The sequence below is a fragment of the Rhinolophus sinicus genome, chromosome 17 (assembly GCF_057876585.1).
Source record: "Rhinolophus sinicus isolate RSI-liver-muscle chromosome 17, RSI-T2T, whole genome shotgun sequence".
Classification (NCBI taxonomy): domain Eukaryota; kingdom Metazoa; phylum Chordata; class Mammalia; order Chiroptera; family Rhinolophidae; genus Rhinolophus; species Rhinolophus sinicus.
The window spans coordinates 75,651,223-75,663,258 of NC_142517.1; the positions used below are offsets into that span (position 1 = coordinate 75,651,223).

Sequence of the window (12,036 nt, forward strand, 5' to 3'; positions counted from 1 at the left end):
GACAAAGATGAATATATAGAAAACAGAATGTCAGTGAATGAACATACACTAAATACAGGTAGTAGAAAAGATCAAAGTTCAAAGAAAATTACCGTTTTGTGGAGCAATGTCACAGGCTGTTTATATAAAGACAGTAAAGATGGATGTCTGTACTTTGCTTTTTATCTGGAAAAGCTGATGGACTAATCAAGGTATCAAGAATTACTCAAATGAAGGAAAGAAAAGTACTTGGTAGGGTGATGTTTGAAGTATGCTATTTAGGTAAAGCCAGTGGGATATGCAGAAAGTCACCCATCTGATTGTATGCTTACCACTGGGAATATAGAAGGCTCTAGAGGAATGTACCTGTGAGCCTTCCATTTCAGAGTGTGAAACTCACTAATGAACAACATCAGATCCTATATTCTTGGTTTGTTTCAAATGTGCACATGCAGAAAATGGATGTATTTACTCACTGAAGGCTCACGTGACTAACACAGTGAGTTTAACAAGAGGTGCATCTTTCAGTGTGTGTGTTCCTTGTGCATGACCAGTGTATTAACTCAGTAGTGATGGCTACAGTGCAGAATACACCGTGAATGAATGTTGATAATATAAAGAGGATGGAGTAGTGGGTGTAAGTGGTCGGATGGTTTACTTGGCAGCTTTAACATAGAACACTTGCTCTATTTTATTCCTCTGGTATCCCCCAAATTTCCCATAAGCTAAATGAATGACTGAAAAATTTCCCATGTCCCAAAGTTGGTTATTTTCTCCACTTCCTAAAGTAAGCATATATGATAGCTAATGAAAATTCTTAAACTGCTTTTTTTTACCATATACTTACTTGCAAGTAAAATTGAACCTCCTTCTTGAATGAATTTGTAAAGAGAAAAGAAAATCTGACATTTTGTAATTCTTTACAAGAATTGAGATTTCTCTTTTGGTGTTTTATACACATTGTTTTTATCTTATATGTACCTTTCTCTTCTGCTATTTTTTTAAGTTGACTTTATTTTTTAGAGCAGTTTTAGATTCAGAGCAAAATTGAGGAGAAGGTACAGAGATTTCCTGTATACCCCCTACCCCGACATGTGCCTAGTCTTCCCTGCTTTGCTTTTCATTTCCTTCAAAAATACTCCATCTGTTGATTTGCAGCAAAGTGAAAGAGTAGGGGGAAATTACCCAGATGAAATTCTTTATCACTGAAGAGAAAATATAGAAATCAGCCACAACAGACGTGATTTCAGAAATGGTCTTTTCTTGTTTTATAATGCAGGGCTTCTTTAAAAACTCTTAAATCTTTGGAAGTAATCTGTGATAGGCAAATAGGAGAACATTCCTGAATATTTGATTGATAGGTCTTTTTCTTATGTACAGTATATCTTTGAATTGCATAGGAAGAACATTTCATTATGAATGCAAGAGTGTGTTAGGGCATGGAAAGGATGTGTATTTTTCTCCTTTCATTTGCTTAGAACCCATTCTGATCCTTGAGTTAGCTAAATTGATGTTCATGTTTATTATAAGAGCTTATGGAAGGTAGTGTTTGAAATTCCCTGCTCCTTTGCCTGTCAAATCACCATTTTGCAGTCCGTATCCTCACCAGCTGACCTTCACTTGGAATGTACATCTTCCAAGGTTATACCATAAAAGGTGTAACCCTGAGGTTATTAATAAGGTTATTAGCTTGTGTTCTGGGCACTGACAGTGGACTTTCTGTCACTGTGTCACTGTGCATTCATCTCACCATAAACTGTCATTTGAATTTCAAGGTCCTTCAAACAAACAATTCAAAAATTGGTATTGAAATAGTCTCCAAAGACAGGTAAAAATACACTTTTGAAAAATCTTCAAAGAAATTTTTCTTTGATCTCTGAATTTCCTAGAGACTCAGTTATATTGTTGAAATTTGAAAACCTTCAGGTTTGTCAAAATGTCTTCTTGTAATGGGCTCAAAGAAAGCTCTTAAAATTGTTTTCATTCTAACTAGTGAGAAGAAATGAAAATGAGAAAGTTGTTTCAGGCTTGATAGCTGATATACCAAAGGCCTCTTGCTCCCTCTACAGAAGGTGCTTCAAAATTGCAGTCGAAAAGATTTGTTTCATTTTCATTTTTTAATTTTAATGAAACAGATTTATCATTGATGTTCATGGTGATTAAGAAAAAGTTTTAGATACATCTGTATCTCAAATGTCTTGCAAACTGGTTGGTTGTCCTAAAGTTGGTCAGGGTAGATTTGTGTGTTTCTACTTTGGTATTTTTCTCTTGCATCAGCAAGGATTAAACTCCAATAGCAACAACTGTGAAAAACAGTAGTTTTTGGTTTGTTTTTTTGTGTGTGTTTATTTATTTATTTATTTATTTATTGCTTGTTCAGCTTTGTTTTATTTTATTTATTCTCAGAGATGAGTAAAATGCTTGAATATTTCTTTTAATATTAGGTGATTTTTTTCACTTATTTTCATTCTTTTTTATTTAGCCAGAGAATTTAAGCCATAGAAGAATGTATTGTAACTCCACAACTTTTAGTTATTTTATTATTGACTTCTAATTATCCTGGTCATTTTTAGTTCTTGGTTGATTGAGGTGGAAGGGATAAAAATTGGAATTGTAACTTCACAGAAGAAAGAATTGTTTCATTTAATTAAACTGGATGTTTTTTTCAGCTATCGATGATATTTATAAGAGACAGAAAGTTTGAGCTTTCTATAAAAACTTCATTAATACATAAAACTATCATACATTATATTTATCATATTAATTTACCCATTTAAATTGAAACACAAGGTTAATATTTTAGTAGCTTTGGTTTGAATAATTTTATGCATTTTCTCTTACAACTCTAAGACCATTTTATCTGACAGGTTGCTAGTTTTTCTTATTGTGCCATTTAAAATTACACGTATGAAAATTATTTTATTCCATCAATAGAGTCTTAACAAAAGATTGAAAATCCTTTTCATTTGTATTTAGTATTAGAACAGCCCTTCTGATGTTACCCTGAAATTGAAAAATGAACACAAGTGACAAAGTAGCTTCTTTGATTTGAATATGTCACATCAGACTTCCTGTTCTAAATTATTATGCTTAAACTAGACTGGATTTTTTTTTCCCCTCTGGTAGGTGTACTGGTCCATTAGCAAATTCTCTTTCAGAGAAAACAAGAGACCCAGTAGATGAAGATGACGATGAATACAAGATTCCTTCATCTCACCCTGTTTCCCTGAATTCACAACCATCTCATTGTCATAATGTAAAGAATCCTCTTAGGTAAGAACATGGGCATCTTTTTAATCACCTCACATCTGCATAAGCATTATCATTTGTGGTGTTTGTTTTTAAGCAATTAAATCATCTAGTTTTTAAAAAAATTATTGATTGCTTGTTCAAAGCCTCCTCCTCCTAGATAACTATTTCCTGCATTACTTTCAGAGAAAACGAAAAGATGCAGATTGTTCATGAGTCAGGGAGTTATTTGACTAAATTAGTTGACTAGTAAGTCTAATGGGACATTTTGTAACCCTTCTTTCCCCAAAAACAAATTATGTTTTGATAAAACTTTGCTGTAGGTTATGTATAGTGGTGATTAAGTCATGAATTTTCAATAAGCTATTTCCAATCCATTTTATCACTTCTTAGTATATATCTCATGAAGAAAAATTCGTAATTAGAAGCTAAGGTATTATGCCAACCTTCCTTAGAATTTTTCTTCATTATGTAAAGGTTAATATAATTTACATTAATTTCCCTATTTGATGTGCTACCTACTTATATTCAGATCTTGAAGAAATTGAAAAAAAAAAAAAAAGCTAAAATTGTTTCCCTTAACTGTTTTTTTCCAAATCACTTTTTTTTCCAAGTTGACATTCAGTATTATTTTATATTAGTTTCAGGTGCACAGCATAATGATTAGACATTTATATAGCTTTCAAAGTGATTTCCCCGATTACTCTAGTACTCATCTGACAATCATATGAAACTATAGTAATCAGAACAGCATGGAACCATAGAAACAGACAGATCAGTGGAACAGAATAGAGAGCCTAGAAAATAAATCTCTTAACTGTTTTTTTTTTATTTGTTTGTTTTGTTTTTTAATCAATTGCTCTCTGTTTTACTTCTGCTTGGATCAAATAAGAATGTGAGGAATAGTTTTTTCTTTTTTTTCTTGTCAGTTGTTTATTCTCACTATAATGGAGAAATCCTTGAGCTTTGAAGTGGCAGCCCCATTGAGGTATTTAAGAGTTATAAACAATGGATGGTGTGTATTGAAATATTGGTTTGTGTTTAGGTAGAAGGATGATTCTGCATTTATATAATTGAATTAGTAAACCGTAATCTAATATTTTTTGTTTATATTTTTATCACACTGACATATATGAGGTAATCAATAAGTGAAATCTCAGTTTTGAAACTCCAAACTCCAGTGTTCTTTGTATAAAGACATCCTGGAGCCATGCTGGGAACACAGAGTACAGCCCACCCAGCCTCTTGCCTTCCAGTATCTCTTGATTGACTGAGAGATAGGAGAGCTGTTGAACACTTCAGTCATCTATGTCATCTTTACTTAGTGTATGTACCATTTTCTTTTGAGGTCAAGTTAGTGGAAAGCAGTTTATGCATAGAGTGTTCCCTTCTTTTCAGATGAAAAACCTGAAAAATGTTTCCTTGCCTTTCTTTGAGTATCGTACTAAGGTAGAAAATGCAATACTTGGAAAAGGGAAGCACATCCACATTTTAACCAGAGATCTGTCTTAATGAGTGATCCTGGTTAGAAGTGTCAACACTCTCCAGAGTTATTAACCAGGATTATTAACACCCTGCAGTCCAGGGCTTCTTATGTCAAAGCAAGAATCAAAGTATTTCTTGCTAATTGCTGACATTTAAGACATTTGTTGCTAAAATAGTATCATTGAGAAGGCAAAGAAATAAACTGAGAGGCAATTTGTTGTCACAGAAGAACCAAATGTCTAGTACTCTTATTAGAGAAAGAAGTTATCCCTTTACATCAAATATAAATTGTTACAATTTTCATTTCCTTTGGCTCTTACAAATGTGTAGTAATTTTTAAAAACAAATAAAATGAGCTTTTTTGATCTCTGTGGGATTTCATTATTTTTCATTGCTGAAAAAGTGAGGGTTATAATTTTAATACTTTAAATTTTAATTGTCACATAATAATTGAATTTGCTATTTGGTGGCAAGCCTTCCAAATCCTGAAAATAAATTTGAATTATGACCACTATTACCACCTTTGTACTATTACAGAGAAGTAATAAATGTTGATAATCCCTAAACTTAATTTGAATGAGATTTTTATCTAATTTGTTTTTGAAAACTGACAAATTAAGTGTCTTCTTACGTCCTGTACAAAACACTCTTTAAGCTTAAAAACAGTTCTTTTTACTCTGTTTCTTTTCCCCCTTTGGAACATGAGGAGAAGTAAGTTGTCAATATGTAGAAAAGTTAAATAGTAGATGAATAATTCAATTCAATTTCAGTAAAAATTCATCATTATTATGAAAATTCAATACATGATAACTATTTTTAAATGAACTGTCTCTGGCCCCTTGGAGAAATGTGGTCACCAGAGAGAATGGAAATGAATTTCAGATGAAGCACTCTTGCGATAACTATTCAAATATCCACTATCTCCTCCATTATGTATGTACGTCTACTTCTCCCCAAGAATTCAGAGTAAATTAGAGAAAAGTAAAACATAAACTCTGCTTTCTATAGCTTTGTGAGCAGAATAACTTGGTAAGCAGAGTTCATTGTTACACAGCTCTCTTCTGAAGACAGAATATGCTCTGTAGCTTCTCTTCCGACTGATATCTTCCCATGACCCAGTTTTATCCATTGTGTTCATAGTATGATTTCAACAACAAAAATACTTTAGTATTATCCTTTATAGACACCTAGAATAAATTATTTGTTGTGTATCCAAGGCCTTTGGTAAAGTCATTTCTGTACAGTTGTCAGAAGTGACAGAGTTTTGTTCATGGCAGGTGTGAAATTATACTAGATTCTAGGTTTTTCAATATGCCTATCACAATTTTAATGGAATTGCTGAATCTTTAATAACTCTCCATCTTTGATGGGCTCTAGTGCATTATAAGGAAAGCTTAAATTACAGAAATAAAAATCTGTTAAACACCATCAACAAATAATGACTTCCTTAGGATTGTTACTTATTTTTTGCCTTACTACATTTTGTTCTTCAAAAACTTGGCAAAGTATGATTGAACTCTTCCAAAACGGCATGTTAATTTTACAGGTGTGTTTAGGGTATCAACAATGTTTGTGACCCTTGTAAATCTTGTTTTCACTCAAAAAAGGAAGAGAGAGAGAGACTATTTGTCTTCAATGGGATATTTACTTGTGCCTTAGATAATATTAATTGTACTTTTTCCAGAAAAGAAAATTAAATTATATTTTCAAACTTTATTATATGAGCTGGCTTGCTACTTCCCATCAGTGCCCCCCTACCCCAACCCCAAATGACTTAAATGGAAAGTAATATCCTTAAGATTTTTGTCCTCTGATCTCTACTTTAGGTCTTGTGATAATGGTCATTGTATACTGAATGGAACACATGGTACATCTTCAGAGGTGAAGAAATCAAACATTCCTGAGTTGGGCATATACATAAAGGGTAAGTATGAAACATAGTCTCTTTGTGTTCTACATTTCAATGGTCAGAATTTAAAGGCATAATTCCATGCCATTGTTGTACTGAAAATACATTAAGATTTTGTGTTATCCTCTAGGAGATGTTTTTGATTCAGCCTCTGATCCAGTGCCATTACCACCTGCCAGGCCTCCAACTCGGGACAATCCAAAGCATGGTTCTTCACTCAACAGGACGCCCTCTGATTATGATCTTCTCATCCCTCCATTAGGTTGAAACCTTTAAAAAATTTTCAGATAAGCCACCCCACCTCTTCTTTCAATTAATGTCTGAATTACCAGAAAGCAGAGTTCAGGGTATTGCAGACTCACTAGATTATGGATTTGTCTGAATTAGAATGGATTCTACAGGTGATGGTGGCTCTCAAGTTCCTATGACCATTATTCCGTTTAGATGTTTTAAGCAATGGTGTAAATAGCTGGCCATTGGTGAGGATTTTATCATGTTGTCTCTGCATGTGCTAAGTGCAATCTACAAAAAAACCTATGAGAGCATTGTTCATTTCCCAGGCACTTATGTTCTGGTAGATTTGAAGTGTTCATCTGCGATTTTCTTTAAGTACAATTCTTAATGAATGTGTACTTTTTCTTTCAGCATAAAATGATCCAGTTCCACTTAGCTAGTTACATTATGGAAAATTATATGGTTTGTTGTAGACACTGAGAATACATTCTGTCTTATAATCATTGAAAATACAACACGTCCAAAGAATGTCATTTTCTTTGTTTCAAATTTAATATGAAGAAGTTCACTAGTGTGTGTATGTGTGCGTGTGTTCATGTGAAAGTATACAAAGGTGTGTATGTATGTGAAAGTTGGCTGGTGCTGGCATCTGTGTTTATTTCATTGATTCCAGGTAGGAAGCTTCTCACCCAGTTTTTAGAGGAAAACAGAACCTCCACACACCGTAAGGTTTCACAGTAACAGCTCACCGTAAATAAATGTAAGCTTATCTGAATTATTAGGCTACCAGACATGTGAAATGAACCTTTCGATTTTTTCCACAAACACCATCAGCTAATTTTTCCAATTATACTGTTGCAATGTCTTTTGCTCTCCTGTTCTTTCTGTAGTTCAGTGTTTCATTTTCACCTACATGAATTATAAGAGCCCCCTAACTTCTTTCTGTACCTAGTGTTCTTCTCCCTTCTACTTCTTCCTACTATACACTGGTTTTTGACCTGTTGCCCAAGTCTTCATGATCTAGTCAGTATCGTCCAGTAGAACTTTATGTGGTGATGTAAGGGATCTGTGTTTTCACATGTGTGAATGTGGAACTGAATTTTAGTTAAATTTAAACAAAATCGCTGTATGTGGTTAGTGACTACCATATTGGACACTGCAGATAAAGGTTCCAACCTTTCTTTTTTAACTCCACCTCCTAGTGTACATCTCATGCTTTATGTATACTGTTGACTCTGCCTAGAAGACACTCTCCTCGCATTTGATGAATAAATACTTTTGAGACCCTGATATCCCAGACCTTCCTGTTCTTGGTAACACCTTGCTAAATGCCACTTTCTACGTTTCTCATCCCTCTTACAATGAATATCTCTCACTCTGTGGGGCCTGTGGGACTTTGACCTTGAATCATTTGTGAACTTTTCTTAGATCTCCTATAGAATCTAAGCTCCTTAGGTCAGGGCCTTATGATTTTGATCTCACATTACCCATGTGCCTAGCATGGTGCCTAAAAGGAACTTGAATGAATAAGATAATGTAGCAGATAGTTGAAAGTTGAAATGATGACAGAGCTCCCTCTCCTATACCTTCAAATATTTTAAGTTAGAAAAGTATTTATGATCATTTGGAGGAAACATTTTCAATATATTTTGCAAGGCAAGCTGGATGAGTGGTAAAACCATTTTCTTTTAAGTATACCTTTATGTTTAAGTCAGTAAATTTAAATACATGTGAATTTTTATTACTGGAATATGTGTTTGTATATACACTGTTTCATTCACAAAGTATTTGAGATTACAAAAGTACATATACTGCAACTTTATTTTTTTAAAGAATCAATATAAGGGAAAATATGGGTAGAGCAGTAAGATGTGGCAGGGGAAAAATAGACATAAAAGCATGCTACAATATTACATGTTCTAGTTACTGATGCTGAGAAATATCTAAATATAAGTAACTAGCTTTGGGATCACAAAAGGTAGTTCTATATTTAATTGTTCCTCTTTAGAGATATCTTATAATTAGAAAAATATCATATTCTTCTACTGTAGGTACATTTTCTATATATTCTGACAATGAAATATATGGAGGATTAGCTTCAATGAATTAAAATCCAGCAGAGTAAATTTTGACAGATAGTCTATTCTGTGACATTAAATTTTTCATGCATAGTATGATTTTCTAATTAGAGGCTGTGAACTCGTTACACAGAGAATTCTGTTCTGATGGGGTTACTTACAATAATTTTTAGTTCAAACTTTCAGTGTTTTAATATTGTAAAGGTTACAGGTGAGTAGTATGCTGTTTAATAACCTGCAATGCTGCTTTTTAATAGAACTAAGAGATAGAAAAAGTTTGCATACATGTGTGTTTGTGTGTCTGTGTTGCTGTTCTCCAAACACTCCCACAAAATAATTAGCTCCCATTATCCAAGTCAGTGGATGGCTGGATAAACACTGCAGGTGAAGTTCTTTATAAGCAGCAAGAGAAAATAAGTTCTTACTTTGGCCTGATACTGTGTTTCGATTAATGTTTATACTGACCTTTCTTTAAATGCAGGTGAAGATGCTTTTGATGCCCTCCCCCCATCCCTCCCACCTCCCCCACCTCCTGCAAGGCATAGTCTCATCGAACATTCAAAACCTCCTGGCTCCGGTGGCTCTGGTAGCCGACCATCCTCAGGACAGGACCTTTTCCTTCCTCCTTCAGGTAGGAGAGAAAAGCCAAGGAAAACTTTTCACTAAAAGCAAAAATTATTTCTAAGACCGTGCTGTCAAATAAGCATTGGTTATTCATTGGTTTCTGTCTCTTTCGCATAAAATAGCTGTTGGGTTGGTTTGTTTGTCAGTGGGTTGGTTTAATGCCAAAAGGATTATAAAAATGGCAAAAGCAATAATAAGGAATCAGAATTTAGAAATGGTGCTGTAGAGATCTTCCAGTCCAAATAACACCTTATGTTGCAAAGGCATCCATTAGAACCAGAAATGTTCTAATCATTGGGCTGACAGTGACGGGAACAAAATTTAGAGATCTGTCTCCCCGATGCTAAGTACAGTAATTTTTTTCTAATAAATTTTAAAAATTTTACTACATATGTCTAGGCTTATAGTTTTGTTCTATCAGAACAAAATAGTTTTATAGTTTTATCTATCAAAAATGTGATAGATAAATTACGTTGTTACAACATTGATAGGGAAGTTTTTCTGAAATATCTGTATTTTAATACCGTTTTGTTACTGTTTTATTTTTAATATCTCAATGTATCTACTTAAATTATTGGTCTTCATGGAAAAATTAATATATAACCTTTTTTTTTAACTCGTGAGGAGTAAAAATAAAAATAAACAATTAATGAACCATTCATCCACTCCATTAGTCAGAATTATCAAGAAACAAATATTCAGTTATATATTAACTGTTGTTGCAAGCTGTTCTATTGGTGATACTGCGATCTGTGCTTTGAAAGTTTGTCTCTGATTTGGATTGGTTAAACATACGGTAAATTTTCTTTCTTAACAATTGCTTTGCATTTCTGTATGTGATAAATCACACAAAAAAAAGCCTTTAAAAAGTGCAGTTTATCTTTGGCACCTACATGCCTCAGGGAAAACTTCAGATTTTTAACCTTTATCATTCAGCTTTATTGTTCATTTTTCTGTTTTTTGTTTTGTTTTGTTTTGTTTTTCCACTTGGTTTGATAATTTAGAAAGTTTGAGGCAATTTGTGGGTAAGACACAAATTACAGACATATACCTTGGAATATATATAGCTTCACTTTCTAAAAGTAGTGCATTTTCAAGGCATAATTTTGAGTTTAATTTTTCATCAGTAAATATTGATTGAATTGTCCCCGGTGTAACCCACTCTGTTAGATGCCGCCTGGCCCTCATGGTGCATGAAGGCTACCATCAAAGGGCAAGGGTCATAACCCCTCTCATTCGAGCAAAAAGCATGGATAGACATTAGGCTCTTATTTATACAGCTACATATGAACACTAACGTTTTGCTATCTTTTTCACTTACACTTTTTCTAATCTTTGATACATGGACTTTAATTCAGATTTATTAAAAAATTGAATCACTCTAAATCTTAGTTAATGTAACCTTTCCCGGGGCTAACTTCTGGATAGTTTTCGGCCAGATTCCTGCAATGTATCTATCACCTTTTATATATGTGATTTAAGCCCCAGCAAATGAGTGTTTAAGGTAGTGCCACCTTTTTAAATTAAGTCAAGCTTTCCAGGAGTTGCAAGAAAACATTTTATACAAATACACACTTTTACCTGTTTTTATCAAAAGAATTAATTGTAATTTTATCGTTCTTATGCTTTATGTACAAATCTTCATTAAAATGCTCTCAAAATTACTAAAAAAAAGTATTACTTCAAAATGAAAATATCCCCCTTTTATTACCGAGTTTCCCCGACAATAAGACCTACCTGGACCATCAGCTGTAATGCATCTTTTGGAGCAAAAATTAATATAAGACCCGGTCTTATTTTAATATAAGACCGGGTATAATATAATATATAATATAATATAATGTAGTATAATATAAATACCAGGTATAATATAATACCCAGTCTTATATAAAATTTTCCAAAAGACACATTAAAGCTAATGGTCCGGCTAGGTCTTATTTTTGGGGAAATATGGTAGATAAAACAAAGTTGTATAAATTGTTTTATTTCATATATAGGTTTGATTGTTTTGATTTTACTTAGCTGCCAGGGCACACAGCAGCAGTTACCCTTAACCTATGGTGTGAGGCCACCATGGGACCAAGCATTGATTGTCATTAGAACCTACTCACACTCTCTCAACCTCCTTTTAGACATGGAATTATTCCAATGTTGATTTCCCTTGTTAATAAATCCTTCTAAGAAAATACTTCTTTTTTCCTTTTCAAGCCTTTCATATCATTAACATGACAAATTTTAGTCTGTTGTCAGATCCTTTGTGAAATCCATTGAGAAAAACTATTTTTATTCCATTTTAAACCACATATATTAGCTCTTCTGCTTTTCAAAAGAAATATTTTAATTCTTCTTACATAATATCATAGAATATGAAGGTTTCTTTCAGCTCATAAATACACATTGACTGTCATTTTGCAAAGTATTTAATACATTACACTGTCTAAAATACAATAGAAGATTCACAGCAGTGGTTCTTCACCT

General features: G+C 33.3%; 1 protein-coding gene across 9 annotated transcripts in view; it reads left to right on the forward strand.

Annotated features, from left to right (window-relative positions):
• The window catches only part of CBLB (Cbl proto-oncogene B), a 211,509-nt gene that overhangs the window by 170,096 nt on the left and 29,377 nt on the right, over nt 1-12,036 (forward strand). For 8 of the 9 annotated variants that reach the window (XM_019742950.3, XM_074332483.2, XM_019742951.3 and 5 more), the window contains 4 exons: nt 3,106-3,252; nt 6,540-6,637; nt 6,753-6,884; nt 9,416-9,565. In XM_019742950.3, coding sequence (XP_019598509.1) covers nt 3,106-3,252; nt 6,540-6,637; nt 6,753-6,884; nt 9,416-9,565 — 527 coding nt within the window. The remainder of the gene's footprint in view (nt 1-3,105; nt 3,253-6,539; nt 6,638-6,752; nt 6,885-9,415; nt 9,566-12,036) is intronic. The other variant, XM_019742954.3, reaches the window with a different exon arrangement.